Source organism: Nuphar pumila, chromosome 1 (genome assembly GCF_984573655.1).
Source record: "Nuphar pumila chromosome 1, dmNupPumi1.hap1.1, whole genome shotgun sequence".
NCBI classification, from domain to species: domain Eukaryota; kingdom Viridiplantae; phylum Streptophyta; class Magnoliopsida; order Nymphaeales; family Nymphaeaceae; genus Nuphar; species Nuphar pumila.
Window position 1 is genome coordinate 23,693,898 of NC_143249.1, and position 19,896 is coordinate 23,713,793.

At 39.2% G+C, this 19,896-nt stretch overlaps 1 protein-coding gene across 1 annotated transcript; it reads right to left on the reverse strand.

The window, feature by feature from the left end:
- Positions 1-82: 82 nt before the first annotated feature.
- On the reverse strand, positions 83-19,377 carry LOC149848359 (MICOS complex subunit MIC10-like). The gene is made up of 3 exons (XM_089993172.1): positions 19,208-19,377; positions 4,383-4,531; positions 83-316 (listed from the first exon to the last, which is right to left on the reverse strand). The coding sequence occupies exons 1-3, from the start codon at positions 19,335-19,337 to the stop codon at positions 293-295; spliced, it is 303 nt and encodes a 100-aa protein (XP_089849298.1). The 5' UTR covers positions 19,338-19,377; the 3' UTR covers positions 83-292.
- Positions 19,378-19,896: the final 519 nt, after the last annotated feature.

The window sequence follows — 19,896 nt, forward strand, 5'->3', positions numbered from 1 at the left end:
AACTCGCATCACGAATTCACGTCATGCATTGGGTCATATGCATATCTCTGTGACATCTCCCGAGTGTGTAATCCATGTTATATTTCACAATATTCTGTATATTTATTTCTGCCAATCCACGGCAACAGAAAACTGGAAACATGATACCGGTTCATTCCTAAAAAATGTTAATCTATCTGATTAAGAGAGGACATTCCTTGAACGTATCAATGATAAGCAAAACATAAAATTCGGGGCTACTTTCACAAATCACTGATACACCACTGGTAACCCAGCAGCAGCCAACTTTCAATCAATCTTGCTGTTCCTTCTCAGCCTGCAAAGACCAAATAACTGAAATTGATCAAAAGACTGTAATATCTGTCTAATCAAAAGAAAGCTTAGAAATTAGAATGTAACGGTTGCAATTTTAACAATTTTAAGGTTGTAAAATTTACCCTTTCATTAATTGAAAATGGAAGTCGAATCAGAAATTAGGTCTCATAAGAAGTGAAACAAACCAGGTGTGAACAATGAAAAATCATGAAAATTTGAACATCCCATAATCTCATAGTCGCAAATATGGCTATATCTCTGCAAGGCAATGCCCCGTGATGATATAGGTTTACCTGATAAAACTTGGGAAAATCTTGAAAAAATATTGACGCCTAAAATTTATATATATATATATATATATATAACAGAAACAAGTAAGAAAATAACATGTTTAGATAATAAAAAACACATATAATAAAAGAAATAAGCAAAAAATATAAAAGGAAGAAGAAAAAACACATTTAAGATATAGAAAAGAAGTAAAAGAGTAAAAGTAACTGATAATTTCAGGATACTTTCGTGACTTACATAAATTTCTGATATTTTCAAACAATTACAAAAGTTTGCTTTTAATGTCATTTTATCAATTTACAGTGATATTTTCAAGATATCACCTGAAACTGTGACTATGCATGATCTGGATTAGACTAAGGAAGTATAAAGTGGTTTTGGCGATGACACAGGTAGCAGCAGGAGCTGAGCTGGTGCCAGGTTTCAGTTTAATTAACTTGAAACCATAAAAAGTTTCATTGGTCTAATAACGACTTCAAAAGCTAAACAATAGCAAGATGCCATAACTGAAAGCACTGGATCTAGTTATTAAAACTAAAGTTTGCTAGGCTACAACACCCTCTAGCTAGTAGGTTATGACAACGGCAGCAGTTCCACCTAGACAACCGTCACAGTTTAGCTCAACCCAATTTGCACTCCTTTCAACTCCACATTCCTACATCGAAGGTTGACATGTAGACCTTCAACCACAACAGAGTTAAAGCCAACAAATAATTCATACAAAAGCTAATAAAATGCCACACCAACACGCCACATATAATGACAATGAGAGACCAAAAGAAAAAGATAGAGCACCCATGTGGTATCTGTGAAGATATAACTTTTACGATAAGAGATAAATGACAGATGAACAGCCAAAGAAACTATCCCCATGGGACACCCATCATGGGATCCCAGGGGGGCTCCGAAAACTATGCAAAATCAGACCATGCAATCACAGTCAGAAGTTGTTGGTGGAGAATTTGTAAAAGTGAAGACTGAGGCCAAACCATTTCAAATTGCAAAAGGTCAATCATAAGCATCAGTTGTTCATTCCAGCCAACAGGTACAAGGAAATGGTGAAGCCTTATATGTGGTTGCTCATGGCTGGATTTAATGGAAGTAAGAATTAACAAAGGATGGACTGCAATTTTACTTTCAGCAGTTTTCTTAATGAACGGAGCAACATCTCAAAGGATTCTTAGCAGGGGGAAATGGATTATTGTTAATACATTCAGAGAATGAACATGATTATCTATATATCCTAAACAACAGAATGTGGAAATTGGCTGATAGAATATTAATCTTAAATCAGTGGAGGCTGGGTATGCTGTGGCGTTTGAAAATAACCCAAACACTGCCAATTAGATTTGTCTACATGATCTATAGAGTTGTGGAGAATGGTTTTTTTATGGAAGTGGATGCACAGTGAATTGTTGGATATGGATCCAGACACCATCAAAAGCAAGATTGATGGTTGGAGTGGACGATTACAGCCTTTGGCAAGGCCACTCATTAATTCGATGCTAGCCTCCTTACATACCTACTGGATGATGAGCTTCAAACTCCCCAATAAAGTAATCCAAGAACTAGAAGCATGCATTCTAATTTTCTTTGGGTGCATACTAATAATAAGAGGAGCATCCATCTCCTGGCTTAAGGTGCAATGTGTAAGCCAAAGAGGAAAGTAGTCTAGGATTGTGAGGCCTACTTTGCTTGTTTCTTAAAATTGGCATGGTAGGTTGTCAATGATAAATAAAGTCCATGGGTTGATTTGATAAAAGTAGAATTGCATCCTTATGGTTCCTTCTTAATGCTGCCGTGGGATCATGGGTCTGGAAAAACATTAAAGCTGCTATGCAAGTTGTGGAGGAGGGGGCTAAATGGGTGGTAGCCTGGTAGGAGATAGGGTAGAATTTTGGTTTGACCCTTGGGCGGTCATCATTCCTTGATTTGTCTTTGTAACCGTGGATTAAACTCTCAAATATAAAAGGTTATAAAAAAGCTATGCCACATTAATGTGGCCAATATGCTTGATCATTCCCTCTGTATTATGCAGGTTATAGAATGATGCCAAGCAGATACTAAGTGAAGTGTGGGATTATCCTTTAGCAGCAGCTATGGAACATGCAAAGGATGAATTGAGACGGACTAGTGCAAGAACACTCATAGTAAAGCAGACATTGGACACGATTCATGATAAGGGAGAGGCATGTCGCTCCCATAAACTGACTTGGCGTAAAAATCACACAGAGCTGCACTAACTCTTCAGTCCATGGTGTGAAACCAGATGGAGCATGATTAGCAAAAATGGGTATCTCAATTATTAGCGGGTGTATCCTGTGCAAATGTAGTGAAGACCTCACCTTTTTTCTTCAACTGTCAGATTAGTAGAAGAGTATGGCAACATGTTGCTTGCTTATTCAGCTGCTGAATCCCAACTTTGGAAGTGGAAGTCGAGCTATTTAGATGGCAAATATAAGTTCACATAAATGAAAGTGTAGAAATGCTGGCTATTAGCATTCCAGATAATTGTGTGTGCCTGTAGACCCTCAGGAATCAAATGATTCATGTAGGCACAGCTGCAATCATCCCATTATTAATGGATGTCATAACTTGGCAGGATGGTTCCCTCCAATGAGGGGCTGGATCAAATTAAATTTCTATAGCATTGTAACAACCAGATGACTAGTTGGGTTCACTATGTGAGATCACTCGAGTCTATTTCTTTTCACTGGATGGCATAAAGGAGACACATCAGGGCGTAAAAGAGTCTGTGATTACTGGCTAAAAATGCTTCAGTTTGGTGGATGTATCCTAAAACATCATTGTTGAGCCTTCCTGAAGAAATGCAATTAGTGTTGAGAGCCTGCTTGAGGGAAGGAGAAAGATGGGGCTTGTCAATAGCTTGATTTATTGACAGATTACACCAATTCAATCAGCCGTGTACTCAGAGGTTGTAACTCCTGTAATGACTTGGCACACTTCCTTGCCAGATGTACTGTGATTGATTCAGCCTTTGGAAAGACAAACCATCCACAAGGTGCCTAATGAGCCCGGATCGGATGCAACATGATTGCACAAAATTTTGTGCATTAAGCACTCCATCGCCCTCCATCAGGTCTTGGGTCCCACACCTGACAGGCCCTGTCCCCAAGATGGAGGGTGATCAGGTGCTTAATGCACAAATATTTGTGCAATCATATTGCACCTGATCTTTTCAGGTGCCTAACATGCACGAATTAAATGTTATTTCCTGAGTGATTAATGAACTGGTAGGGGCCTGCCTAGCCTCAGCTTGGTTATCTTGAAAAAAAAAAGACCTTCCATTGGCAAAGATAGTAGCAAAATGGGCCTTGCATTGCAATGTGCAACAGACATTCAATAAGACCAGGTATAATTTCCAAAAGTTTAAATTATCAAAGTTACAAGATAAGACCAAAAATGGAAGGCACTGAACACAGGTTCACTACTGCATGATCAAAATGACTAGACCAAGTGATGCCCCATGTCATCAATGTTCAATTAAATATAGTTTCTGTGAGACTAATGGTACTAATAAACTTAATGTTACTAAGTGTAACAGATAATAGATAATATCTCGCTGCATTGCATACATTGCTTGCAGAAACTAAATGAAAATAGAAGTACCAATATAAACATTAACGCACAAGAATTAAGCACAAGAAGATGGAAGATGCACCTCACTGTATTTCTAGTATTAACTGTATTTAATGTTCTAAAAAGCCTATAAGATGAATTAGTTTGCAGACAGCATGAAATACCAGAAGACTCACTTGAGAAGATTCGGAAGTAGTTCCAGCAGGGCTTTTCAATGGAACAGGAAACTGAGAACCATCAAATTTGTGAGAGCACTCTGTATATGCTGTTCCAATACCCACACCAGCACCAAAAGCTATAGATGCCCATCGTGACACAGGGCTCCCTGCATGGGTGAATAAAAAAGGAAAACTGTATCACCCATATGGAGAAGATGCAAAGCATAAGCAAGACGAATGGGCTGACTTTGGATCATTAATGTAATACCCGATAAATTTTCAGAGATTTTGATTGGATGTAAATATCTAAGGTAATGAATACTTTCGATAACCTATTTTGTAATTTTTGAATACATGGTTGTGACCGCATCGAAATTTCGAGAAGAACGCAAGTAATTTCGTCAAAAACAGAGCGCGTACCGCAAAACATGCCCGATAACCGCAAGGGCAAAATTGTAATTTTTAAGATCTATTTTATAAGTTTCGAACAAAATGCTGCATTCGTATCGAAATTCTAAGAAAGTTGATCTTGATTTCGTTGAAATCAGAGTTGTAATGCATTCGGAACATGCTCGACAAGTTCAAAGGATAAAATGATCATTTTATAAATATCGTAAGAATATTTATGACCCGAAGGTCATACTCGTCCATCCCATGGTTAACTAAGCTCGGTCAACCATATATATATATATATATATATATATATATATATATATATATATATATATATATTAGTTTGGATCTAGTTGGAGAAACTAGATTCTTCAACTAATCCAGTTAGCCTTACCCCAACCATATTTGATCGGGTTACGCACACCTTAGATTTAGATCTGGATCTTATCCAAGATCCAGATTCAATACCCATAAGTCATTCCCATAAGGGGGCGCCCACAATTTTACTCCCTTCGTTTTCACCCTCTTCACAAATGTTAAATTTTATTTGACACTTGTGAAAGGTCGGCCTTAACGTGGTGGTCTCCTCTTTGCTTTATAAATAGGAGGGAACCACTTTTGTTTAGGGGTGGCAGTAGAGGGGGGGGGGGGGGGGGGGGAGGGGGAAATGAGCCCCGCCCCGCCTTGTCCCGTTTGGACCAGGCTATGTCACAGGGACTCGGCAAACCGGGTGCCGCACCTGCATCGACGCAACGCGGGTGCGGCACCCGGTGCGGTCAACCCGACCCTGGGTGTGTTGACCGCACCCAGGGTCATTTGTGTCCAATTTTTATATTTAAAAAAAAATCTGCCCAATAAAATATGTTGCGGAGGGGAGGATTAGGGCAAATTTTTTTGCCCTAATCCTCCCTTCCTCTCCTCCTGAAACCGACGTCGATCGATCTCCGTCGGACCTCTCCTCCTCAGGTACGCTCTCTCCTCTCTGACTCTGCTCTCCTCTTCGACCCCTCCCCTGCACAAAGAGGGAGGACAGGGAACACCACGGAAGTTACTCAGAAAGGAGTAGGGCTCACGGTGGCTTCGGCAGGCAGCTGGTACGGATGATTCTCAAGCAGGAACAATATCAGAAGGAGGTTGGCTGCGTGGCACCGGCAGGTGCTGCCGCGGAGGTGCGTAGGAGGGTGCCGGCGGGTGACGCCGGTGCAAGGGTGGTAAAGTCGAGGACAGTGGCGCCGGTGCCGATGGCACCTGGTGGGTGTTACCATCAACAGGGAGGGAGTCAGATGACCCCTTCCGTGAAATGAAAAGAAGAAACGGGAGGGGAAAGGGCCTACCCCCTCTGTATTGAGAGAGAGAAATGGGAGAGAGGTCTCCTATGAGATATGAAACGGTGAGGTGAGGGGCTTAAATAGGGGTGAGTAGGGGTAATTTATTAAATGAAAGGAGGAGTAAATGGGGGTAATTGAGTATTTTTTAGAATAAGAGAGATATGAGATAGTGATGGGATGGGGGTAGGTAGGGTTATGATAACATGTATTAATTAGATTGGGTTGGATTTAGATTCATACCTAATTTCTTATCTAGATCTGAAACTCCAAATGGATAAAACCCCACACCCAATCCAATCTGATTTGGATTTCCTCTAGGTTCAAACCTAATCAGGTTTTGATCTGGATTGGGTCCCCCAATGGATCTGATCCAGATATCATTTTTAAATCCCCATATACCTTACCATTGGATTTGGATCCTTATCCAGATCTAAATGATTCACACCCAAATAAAAAAAACCAATAAGCTCTTGTATTCTGAGAAGGGTCTATCCTAATGGATATGATCTGAATACCATTTTTAAAACCTCAGATATAATAATTTATTCCCTCGATACTTTGTTTTCTCTGCAGAAAATTTTCCCAATTGCCATTTAAATAATACAATTAAATAACAGTCGTTGATTATCCTAATTTCACCAGCGTAGACTAATTTTTGAATGATAATTTCCTCATTATTTTATTTAAAATAACCCAAAAATACATGAAAACTCTCAAAATATTACACCTTTAATTTAAAAATCTTTTTTAAATGGCTCGAGTTGGGCCGACTATGCCGAAAAGAATACTCAGCTTGACTTGAGATGAACACCTTTAATTTAAAAACCTTTTTAAAAGTTTTAAAATTTATGTAAAATCTTTCATTATAAAAGAGGAGAACGGCAATATTGGAACCCATGCTCGGCCCCTCCCCTGCCAACAGGGAGCGTAGGGAGGGGGCTTGACCCCTCCCCTGCACAAAGAGAGCGTAGGGAGGGGGCTCGACCCCTCCCCTGCACAAATTATATATATATATATATATAAATTTTTTTGCCGCACCCCCGCACCCGCACCCACACCCGCACCCATGTGACATAGGGATCAGGGATGGAGATCATGAAACGAGGATGAAGGTTAAAATCAAAACCCATGCGGGGATGGACTTATACTTTCCCCAACCCCGCCTCACCTCGTTTGGACCGGGGATGAAGGACATGAAACGGAGATGGAGACAAGGATGGAGGTTAATACCAAAACCCATGCGGCGATGGAGGGCAGGATTTTGAGACGGGGCGGGTGTCCATCCCTACTCTTGTTTCCTTCGCTTCACATTCGAGCCTACCCACTCCCTCTCACTTCTCTCCTTCCATCTTCTTCCTCTTCTACTTCTCTCCCTTTCTCACTACCAAGGGTGGTGGTGTGCTACCTATCTCAGCCACCCAGTAAGTTGTCCAGCTTGTCACCACCACCATTCGTGGTGACCCAACAACCTGACGCACCCGGGTGCAGATCGATCCCCACCCGAGTTCGGCTCGCCCTAGACCGAACTCAGTTCATCCCCGCTCCAGCCCAGCTCGACCTTAGTCCACGCCCAGTACTAGTGGTACTGCTACTAATTAGACCGACCCAACCTAAGCTTTCCCTTAGTCCACCTGCATTTGATCCGAACCCATCGAGCTCAGCTCATACCCCTTGTGTCCAGCCGAGCCCTGCTCATTTGAACTTGATCACCCACTGTGTTGCACCCGAAATCCTCCCTTCCACGCTGCAACACAGAACCTAGCTCAGTCCGGCAGCCTCTCGACCCTTCCCTTGCTGGGTCCAGTCCAGCTCTCCTTTGAGCATCGGCTGTGCCCGACCCGAACTGAGCATACCCTCCTTTACTCGATTGAGGTACTTGCCTCACTGACCCGATTTCTTCGAGCAAATCGACCCGATTTGGTCGCTATAATCGCCATCACACATCAGAAATTTATTAGAGGAAAATTCCCCCAGGATTTTTGGGAATTTTCTGCTTCTTATCGCCACGCTCTACGAGGTAAGTTCTATCGCCAAATGCATGTAAATTTTGAATAATTAAATATATTTTCAAGACATACATGCTTGCTTATGTTTGAATGATTACAAATATATATATATATATATATATATATATATATATATATATATATATATATATTGAATTTCAAATTTGGTACGTCTCGCATTTGAAATAAAATAATAATAAAATACTAGTTTTTGTATACACCCTTTTTGAATAAAATACTAGTTTTTGCATACAACCTTTTCAAATAAAATAAGTTTTTGCATATACCCTTTCCGAATAAAATAATAGTTTTGCATACACCTTTTCCAAATAAAATAATAATTTTGCATACATCCTTTCCAAATAAAATGTGTATCAGATTTCGAATAAAATAATAGTTTGGTATGCATCATACTCTGAATAAAATATTTTAAAGATGCATACATTATACTTCAAATAAAATAATATTTTTCGCATATTTGCCTCTTTGAAGATAAAATATTTGAAGCATGTATAGAACAACGTGCATCTCTGCTTAGCCCAAAAATTGAGTTCTGAATAAAATATTTCAAAGATGCATACATTATACTTCAAATAAAATAATATTTTTCGCATATTTGCCTCTTTGAAGATAAAATATTTGAAGCATGTATAGAACAACGTGCATCTCTGCTTAGCCCAAAAATTGAGTTCTGCATTCAAAAACCTTAGTGACCATAAAATTTTCTGCACCGAAAATAGTTATGATCCAAAAGAGGCCAAGGTTTTGAGAGACCTTCTAGTGTTATAAGTACACAGTAGTGTGTAGGGCATACTTTCGTTTTGAATTTGGCTCATGTGCGAGCTCGAAATAACTAAACTCTCAAAGTGTGAAACAAAGCACTATCTGATAAATAAAGCATGCCTACACACAAAACTTAAGATATTGATCTGTCACATTGGCAAAGTGCTCGGGTATACAGAGCAAGTACTGATTGGGTCGAGTACACATACAAGACTCTGGTTATTACTCTAAATATGGGTATTTGGGTTAGTGAACCTTATTCTGGCCTACATAGTGTAAGACACTTAAAATAATCCTTATAATAAAGATAACCCTTCTGACCCATTCTGTTTTGATCTCTACCTTGAAGAAGGTAGATGATACAACGTCAAGTGATTTTGTTCTGTTTTTTGGGAGCGAGGTGTCTCAGTAGTCTCCACTCACTTGTAGGTCTTCGAAGGTTGGGGCTATCCATGTGTCCTATGTGATATAGATCATCAACTACTGCAGTAGTTTAGGATGCATCCTACTTTCTGTTCTGCCTTAGCGGTGATTCGCCCAATCACGGACCACCAGCTTTGGGTCCACTAGAGTCAAGTATCCAGGTTTAAAACATCTGAGAATAATATACCCCTAGAATACTTTGGCTGACAGCAATGGTCTTCCCCGATGTATCATGATGGATGGTTAATTATCGAAACAAAGACGTTTTGAATCACAATTTGAAATGAAAATATGCCCTAATTATGCAAACAATTATGTTATGTATTATGTCCTACTTTTTTGTAAAAATGCTCTATTTGAATTGTCGAAATATGTTTAATATTCTAAATTACCAAAATTGGTATAGACTTACCAAACTATCAGAAATCTGACCCTTTAATGGGTTCTGTTCAGGTGCAGGTTAATGAATGCAATGGGGCAGGAGCGGCATCAAGGACTAGCACTCTCCGGAGGATTCAGGGCCCAACTTGGGACTTTTTGGTTTATAATATTTTGTGTTCCCAAGTTTTGAACCTTCTGTATATTTTGTCAAGAATGATGTAAATAATATTTTAGTTGTAATATGATAAAAGCTTTGTGTTACTTCACCCCTATGGGTCGCTCAAAATTATCAAAACCAGACTCAACATTAAAATCATTTCCGCTATCAATATTCAAAAAGATTTTTTTTTGAAATTTTCAGTAAAATTTCGGGTTTTAAATTTCAGGGCGTCACAATTAAGGCATTTCCACACGTTCATGTTTTCTCTCTGTGTTTGAACATATACATTGTGCACTTTTTGTTTATTTCTTTCATGCATTCCAACCATTTATTGATTTAAGCATTCTCTTTATTTGACCTGAATTTGAAGTGTTAAGCATTGCATTGCATCACTTCGTACCTTAACTGCTTTCAGGTGGATGATGAACATCATGTGGTCCTCAAGTTTCCAAGAAATCACAAATGTTTTTTTTGGGAACTATTTTGACATTTTGGAAACAATGAGCAACTTCTCTTTATCTAGAGTACATGAACCAAAACTAGAACATAAAAGTGAGTTTGTTTGAAAGTTGAAAGTTGAAACTTACACAAGGACATGAAGGACAGGGATATCATATTTATCGGATTCACCAACCCACAGAGTTATAAATAGAGCAAGAATATTGACTTTTAATGAGCTACAACTTGAACAAATTGATGCTTGTTACTTCTATCTCATCTACAGTATCAATACAAAGTCTTAATGAGCTTCAACTTCTTCAACATGTGAGAGGCCCACCAGTCACCGCAAGGGTTTACAATGTGAAAAATAATTATCCATCTCTATATATAGGGGTGGACATCAGGTCGGCCCAGCCCAGCCCGATAGCAGGCCCACGAGGGCCTGACTGACCCGATAACTTTTGGAGCCACCGAAAGCTCGACCTAACAATTGTCCGGTCGGGCCAAGCCCGACTTCAATCGGGCTTGGATTTACCCATCCGGCCCGTAATCTGCCGACCATTTTAAGTTCGATCGGGTCGGGTAAGTAACCCATGTAACCCACGATATTTTCCCAATAGGTGTTGCACAAAGTGGAGGATTCTCTTCACTTTTGTAGGGCATTGGAGGGGCTTTCCCTCTCCTTCTCCATCGATAGGGGACTAATCAAAAGGGCAGTTACTTTCTTTTTTGCTATAATGCTTGAAAGGTAAAAATTTAATGTTTCTTTTTGAGAAATGCTTGAAAAGTAAAAAGTAAATGTTCCTTTTTATAAAAGAAAAAATATTCCGTTTTTGGAGAAAGAGAGACAGCACATTAACTGCAAGGCATTTAAAAAAGGAAACAGTACATTCCCCGTATCCCATACAATAATATAGAATAATGAAAAGCCTTATGGGAGAATAGTTCCATATTGAAGAGAGGAAGGGAGTGGCAGACCTCCATTTCCTATATTGTTTAACACACAGAAAGCGCCTACCATGGGTCGGTTTTGAATTTTCAAAACCTAGATATTGGGTATAAGGGCCCGACTCGGGCTTAGACCGAAGCCCGAGCCTGACCCGATTATTTGCTGGGTAGGGCTGGGCCTGACTTCTATCAGGCTTGGTCAACAAATGACAGCCTGAACCCAACCCGATTCGGGCTGGGTACCAGATCCCTTGTCCACCCCCTATATATATATATATATATATATATATATATATATATATATATATATATATATATATATATATATATATATATATACTAGCCTCTTAATTGGATGGTTTTATTTTTTCTTGGCATTCTAGTAAAAAAAGAGAAAAACATGCATAATTTCAAATAACAATACAAAAAAGTTTAAAAAAAAATTAAACCCCCTTGTTTCTGAATAGTTAAAGGTATCCACATTTTTTCCTCTATCATATAAGCTTGACCGAACTAGCTAACATGCCTACTACAATAATGTAACCATCATGCCTAATATACTTTACTTTGAGTCCATATCAACCCAATCTACTGAGCAATTGGATGCAAAATAATCTTATCAAATCATATTATATGGGCTTGATTCAATTTGATATCCATTCCAAACTGGTCTTAAAGCATCCTAATGTAGAACTACCAATGATTTAAATTTTTAACCAGCTTATCCACCCACCAAGTCTCCTTCTATTCAAACATTTTAATGGATTAAATGTTGAATAACCTGCTTTTTAGTATTTGATAACTATTAATAAACCTTGCCTAAAAAAAATACTTAGCATGTACTTCTAATAGATCTGGGATTCTGGATTGACTTTCGTGCATGTTGAGCCGGACCATTTTATAATCCTAAGTGAAAGATATTTATGCACAAAACCTTTGGTGAATGATAGATCTAGATCAGACCAGTTTTTCCTATATACTCAACCCAAGCATATGAAAATTACACCAGTTTTTTAATACATGAACAACAACAACCGTGTTCTCTCTCTCTCTCTCTCTCTCTCTCTCTCTCTCTCTCTCTCTCTCTCTCTCTCTCTCTCTCTCTCTCTCTCTCTTGTTGCAGTTAAGAAATGTATATGGGGTGATACCCCTCGTGTATTTTCATTATTCTTTGTTGTAGAGTCAAAGTAAAAGGTTCATTTTAGTCCAGATTTAGACAGGTCGTTAGCAAAGGTGGATCTACCCTTTTATTAATGTTATTCTTTCATTTTTCTTGCTAATGAACTTTCCTCTATGCTTCCATCTCTCTTTGGTGCATCCATTGGTTTTGTCCCAAAAAATCCGGTTAGAAATGGTTTTAGTTATTTTTTGGGTCTAGAATTACTTGGATATTAGTTTTTGGATTGAAATGTTAGGTTTTATTACGATATTGAATCTATATTGGATACATAGCAAGAATTAGGGATTTTTTTTCCCCATAAATACTCATTGTAGAGAGTTTTCTCAAAGGATGATAATTGAATATTGAATTTCCTTTTTAACTTCTTATATTCTTCTAGATCATAGATTAGCATAGCATAACTTAGGGTAAGCCTAGATTGTAGGATAAATAAATATTGACTTTCATTTTTAAATTCTTATTAATTTCTTAAATTTCTCTAGATCATAGATTAGCATAGCATAACTTAGGGTATCCACCACTTCAAAGCTTCTTTTCATTAAATCCAATGTCTTGCGATATCTATAAATATTATGACATTTTGATGACCAAACGATCGAGAATGGCTTCTAGAAAGAATATGTGCTAGTAATCCAATCCATCCCTCAACCATATCATTGTACAGTGGGGTATAAGGGAAGCAGCAGGCGTACATGAACCAGAGAGAGAGAGAGAGAGGTGACAAATAGTAGGAACGCGAGAAATTGAACAGAGTAGGTAAGATAAGTGTTTGGATGTTATTTTCCTAATTATCTCTTATATTCTTAGTGTTGGGTCCAGCCCTATCCCTCATTAATGGTGTGGAGAAGTGGAATAGCCACCCACTACTTCCCATTAATGCAGGAGAAGTTGAAGGGCCAGTCCTATCCCTCCATTAATGATGTGGGGAAGTGGAATAGTCACCCACTTCCCATTAATGCAGGAAGTTAAGGGTCAACACCCCTTCGGTTTCTGGAATGAGTCTAGAAGACTCTATGCTATCTATAAATAGGGGTGCAGAAGCTGTGTGCAGGTGGGAAAAGAGCAAAGTGCTGTGAGCAAAGTGGTTGTGTGCAGCGTGTAGAGAAAGAAGAAGTAAGAGAGAGAGAGAGAGTGGAGAGAAGAAGAGGAAGGAAGAAGGTTCATCACCACACATTGATCATCAGAGAGAGGTGTTGGTTGTGGTGTGAGTTTTGACTCGGGTTGTGCACCCGAGAGGTAATCTTGTATCCCTCTCTTCTTGTGATTCATTTGTTGTTATTCTCTTTAGCTTTGGACAAGCTATTGGACGTTGTATTCTCTACATTGTACTCTCTACTCTTATTATAGTGGATTATTCTCTCTATACCCTGTGGATGTAGGTCGGGTTGACCGAACCACGTAAACCTTTTGTTGTGATTTGATTATGCCTTTGTTAAATCTTATATTGCTTGCGCGAATTTTTGTTACCCTCATTACTCAACAAGTGGTATCAGAGCTAGTTCGTGGAAAGTCATGTCTTCTAAGTCAGTTAGCTCCAAGTTTGAGGTGGAGAGGTTTGATGGAAAATGAAACTTCTCTTTATGACAAAAAAAGGTGAAGGCTCTACTTGCACAGCAAGGGTTGCACAAGGCTCTTGTCGAGAAGGCGAATAAGCCAGAGACCATGACCGCTGATGAATGGGATGATCTTGACTTGAGGGCCGCTGGTGTGATTGAGTTGTGTCTATCAGATGAAGTCATGTGTAACGTGATGGAAGAGAGGACAACAACGAGATTGTGGTTGCGACTAGAGAGCCTCTATATGACCAAGAACTTGTCCAACAAGTTACACCTCAAGATAAAACTTTATAGTTTTCGTATGAAATAAAGTACTCTCATTCTTAACCATCTCAGTGTGTTTAATAAGCTTATTGCTGGTCTGTTTAGTTTGGATGTTAAACTTGAAGATGAGGATAAAGCTTTATTGTTACTAACCTCATTGTCCTCGTCCTATGAGCATCTTGTGACAACCATAATTTATGAAAAAGAAACATTGGATATGGAAGAGGACACAGATACGCTCATTCCAAATGAAATTAGGAGAAGACCATCACCAAATGAGGATTCTGGTGAAGGATTGATGGTGAGTTCATCCAAAGGCAGGGGTCGGTCAAAGGACAGAAAAAATAACCGTAGATATAGGAGCAAGTCTAGGTCAAGGAAGGACATCACTTGCTACAATTATGGAAAGAAAGGGCACTTTCAGAATCAGTGCAAAGAGCAAAAAAAAAATCAGAAAAAAGAGAAAGAGATAGAATCATCAGAAACCAAAGAAAACACCACAACCACAGTTGAAGGTGAGCTTGTGATTTTGTCTACTACTAATGATACATGTATCTGTGTGTGTCAGGATACAGATTAGATCATAGACACAGGAGTCTCGTACCATGCCACACCACGAATAGAATATTTCAGTATGACCGATAATTTTGGTGTTGTCCGAATAGGAAATACAGGAACATCAAAAATTGTAGGGATTGGAGATATTCATATCCAGACCAGTCTTGGGTACATGTTGGTGCTCAAGGATGTCAGACATGTTCCAGACTTAGTGTTTTCAGCCAAGGACAGTGGAAACTCAGCAGCGGGTCATTGGTTCAAGCCAGAGGAAAGAGGTGTTGTACTCTTTATAAGATGCAAGGCAAGGTATACAAGGGACAGTTGAATACAGCTGAGGACTCTTCTATTGATTTATGGCACAACCGATTAGGCCACATGAGTGAGAAGGGCTTGCAGATTCTTGCTAAGGGGGAGCAACTTCCAGAGTTAAAAGATACACATCTAAACCCGTGTGTTTATTGCTTAGCTGGTAAGCAACATAGAGTATCTTTTGTTAGAAATGTCTTTCATAGAAAATCTCATATTCTGGAGCAAGTTTATATTGATGTTTGTGGTTTTCTAAGAACAAAAACTGTTAATGGTTTTACTAATGGAAAAACTTTCAGTGGTGCACTTTATTATGTTACTTTTATAGATGACTTCTCCAAAAAAGTTTGGGCACTCTCTGAAAACTAAGGATCAGGTTCTTAATATATTCAAACAATTTCATGCTATGGTTGAGAGGGAAACAGGAAAACAGCTGAAATGCATCAGGTCAAATAATGGTGGCGAGTACACAAGTCCATTCCATGAATATTGTAAAATTCATGAAATTCGCCATGAGTTGACAGTTCCAGGTATCCCTCAGCACAATGCAGTTGCAGAAAGGATGAACCGTACAATTGTAAAAAGAATAAAGTGTATGCTTGCACAGTCCAAGCTACTAAAGAAATTCTGGGGTGATGCTTTAAGGACAACAGTTGATGTGATCAACTTGTCTCCTGCTCATGCCTTAGCAAATGATGTTGTAGATAGGGTGTGGTCAGGAAATGATGTGTCCTATAAGCACCTGAGGGTATTTGGATGCAGGGCATTTACATATATCCCTAAGGAGGAGAGGTCCGAGCTTGATGATAAGACGAGGCAATGCATTTTTCTGGGATATGGTGATGCTGAATTCGGCTATGGGATCCAGAGAAGCAGAAAGTATTCAGATCTAAAGATGTGGTATTCTTTGAAGACCAGACACTTGAAGATATCAAGAAAGATGTGTCAATTCAGACTTCTGCAAGTGGATCTATCCACTTGGATCCAGTTAATCCTCCAGTGGCATAAGTTGAAGGAAGAGCAGTGCAGAAAGATGATGCAGAGGCTGATACTAATTTACCTGCAGGCCATGTTGAGCAAGAAGAAGTTGGAGAACAACCTCCTCCAGAACCCCAGCTAAGAAGATCTTCCAAAGAGTCACAACCTTCTAGAAGGTATTCTCCACATGAGTATGTGATGCTTACTGATGCAGGTGAACCAGAGAGTTACCAGGAAGCACAGGAGTATGAGCAGTAGCTAATAGCTATGCATGATGAGATGAATGCATTGTAGAAGAACCACACTTATAACTTGGTGGAACTACCAGAAGGCAGAAAGGCCTTAAAAAACAAGTGAGTTTTCAGGTTGAAGACTCAAAAACAAAGTTCTCAACCAAAGTACAAAGCCAGATTGGTTGTGAAAGGCTTTGGTCAAAAACAAGGTATTGACTTTGAAGAGATTTTCTCTCATGTTGTTAAAATGTCTTCTATTCGTGTTGCTCTAGGTATTGCTGCTAGCCTAGACTTGGAGATTGAGCAGCTATATATGAAGACTGCTTTCCTCCATGGTGATTTGGAGGAGAAGATATACATGGAGTAACCAGAAGGCTTTAAAGTCAAAGGAAAAGAAAATCTTGTTTGCAGGTTGAAAAAGAGCTTGTATGGGCTGAAACAAGCTCCAAGATAGTGGTACAAGAAATTTGATTCATTTATGGCTGAAAATGGATACAATAGATCGACTTCAGATCATTGTGTCTAAATAAAATAGTTCGGTGAAAATTTTGTTATTCTCTTGTTATATGTTGATGATATGCTTATCCTTGGAAAAGATATGTCTATAATTGACATGCTCAAGAAGGAACTTAGTAAGACATTTGCAATGAAGGACATGGGGTCAGTAAAGGAAATATTGGGTATGTAAATCTCTCGTGATAGAAAAACTAAGAAGATATGGTTATCAAAGGAGAAGTACATCGAGAAGGTGTTGGACAGGTTTAGTATGAACAATGCAAAGCCAGTTGGTTCTCCTTTTGCAGGTCACTTTAAGTTGAACTCAGAGCAGAGTCCATCAAGTGACGAGGAGAAGGAGAAAATGAAGAAAGTTCCTTATGCTTCAACAGTCGGAAGCTTGATGTACGCGATGGTATATACGAGACCAGACCTCGCATATGCAGTAGGTGTTGCTAGCAGATTTCTTGCAAATCTAGGAAAAGAGCATTGGGCAGCGGTAAAGTGGATCTTTAGATATCTTAGAGGGAGCTCCAAAGTTTGTTTAAGCTTTGGGGGTGGACCGCCTGTTTTGACAGGTTACATAGATGCAGATATGGCTGGAGATATTGATCCAAGGAAGTCCACATCAGGTTTTGTACTCACCAGGGGGGAGTTATATCATGACAGTCAAAATTGCAAAGATGTATTGTTTTGTCTACTACTGAGGCAGAGTACATTGCTCTCACAGAAGCTTGCAAAGAGATGCTATGGATGAAAAGATTTTTAAAGGAGTTGGGTTTAGAGCAAGACAAGTACTTGGTGTACTGCGACAGTCAGAGTGTCATTCATCTCGCCAAGAATCCAAGTTTTCACTTAAAGTCAAAGCATATAGATATCATGTACCATTGGATCCGAGATGTGTTTGAGAAAAATTTACTTCAACTTGCAAAGATCTCCACAAATGATAATGGTGAAGATATGCTGACAAAGGCCTTATCGATGGATAAACAAAATACATGTCGACAGTTGACCGGCATAGACTCTAGTTGATTAGTTGAATTGGAGTATTCCCTTGGGCTGGAGGGAGAGATTGTTGGGTCCAGCCCTATCCCTCATTAATGGTGTGGGAAAGTGGAATAGTCACCCTTCTCATTAATGCAGGAGAAGTTGAAGGGTCAGCCCTATCCCTCCATGGTCAGCCTTATCCCTAGATGGGAAAGTAGAATAGTCACCCACTTCCCATTAATGCAGGAAGTTGAAGGGTCAAAACCCCTTCGGTTTCTGGAATGAGTCTAGAAGACTCTATGCCATCTATAAATAGGGGTGCAGAGCATGTGTGCTAGTGGGAGAAAAGCAGAGTGTTGTGCGCAGAGTGGTTATGTGCAGCATGCAGAGAGAGAAGAAGTAAGAGAGAAAGAGAGTGGAGAGAAAAAGAGGAAGGAAGAAAGTTCATTACCACGCATTGATCCTCAGAGAGAGGTGTTGGTTGTAGTGTGGGTTTTGACTCGGGTTGTGCACCCGAGAGGTAATCTTGTATCTCTCTCTTCCTGTGATTCCTTTGTTGTTATTCTCTTTAGCTTTGAAAAAGTTATTGGACGTTGTACTCTCTATATTGTACTCTCTACTTTTATTATAGTGGATTATTCTCTCTGTGCCCCATGGATGTAGGTCAGGTTAACCGAACTACGTAAACCCTTGTGTTGTGATTTGATTGTGCCTTTGTTAAATCTTATATTGCTTCCGCGCAAATTTTTGTTACCCCCGTTACTCAACTCAACACTTAGGAGGTAAATCCATGTCATCACTATGAAAACAAAATCAATTTGCTATAGATAATTTGTATAGGATGAAAAATCTAAAATAGACCCCTTTAGGGGTAATCCGTTTCTCTTCAGGGAAGTGTGGGATGGGGTTGTTGCAGGCCTTGGGGGTGAAATCAGTATATTAATGCCAAGTGAGAAAAAATGGAAGTTTCAGTAGATGGTCTGGCAATCAGTCCCATTTCACCCTACTTGGCTCCAGCCCTATCTGTAGATGAATCAGTCCAAGAACCTGACTTTTGTTTTTACTCAAGAAAATGAAAACCAACAAGAAATTTCTAACTGATATGACAAATTCAACAAAGATGCCGTATGAATCATGATTTTTTTTCAAGAATACAGCATGATTGCATCGCTGGATGGTCCAAAAAAATACAACATAAAAATAACGAAAACCATTCGAAATCTTACAAAGTCAGAAGGAAAAACAACCTCACGCCACAATTTGTCAACAAATAAGAGAACCACCATCATGTTTTCAAGAAATTAGAGACATCAACTACCGGATTCTCTACAAAAAGCAAGTAAACGCATGATTCCAATGAAAAAACTCTTCAGCAACAGAAACAGAACGAGATGCACCAGAAAGGGGGGAAGGAAGCACTCACTGAAGAAGAGGAAGCCACCAAAAGCACCAGCCAACGAAGAGTACGCGACTCGGTGAATCGTTAGGTCCGTACATGCGTCCCATTTTGCCCCTAGATCGTATTCTGAAGGTAGTTGCTTGTTTTCTCCCATGGGTGCTCTCTCTCTCTCTCTCTCTCTTTGGGGCCTTGTGGTTGTGGGAGTATTTTACATTTTTTGAAAGGTAATAGGCATGTTTGGTTGTGTTTTGCAAATATGAAAATAAATCTCATAATATTTGAATTCTCATGACATTCATGTTATTTGAAATCTCGTGTGATTCCAATTCTCAGGTTTTTTTAGGGTACGTTTGGTTGTGTTTTTGAAAAGTGAAAATACTGTTTAAAAAGATATTCGCTTTTAAAATCTGGTGAGACCTCATGAGAATTCAACTTTCTAAATATCACTTTTAGGTTTTTTATCAACTCACTTTTTTAGAGTTTTGTTTTCAAAAAGTTATGTTTGATTGTTTTGAGATATTGTTCAAATAAGATTCACTTTCTAAAGTAAGGAGTGAATTTCATGTGATAAAACCGAAAGTACCCTTTTAGTGTGAGAACAGAAATCCTCAAATAAGTCCAAGAAGACAGTCCGACTCCTCAAATAAGGCAAAGAAGACAAACGTTGGGGTTGAAACTGGAAACCCAAAACTTTCTTATGAAATAAATCTCAC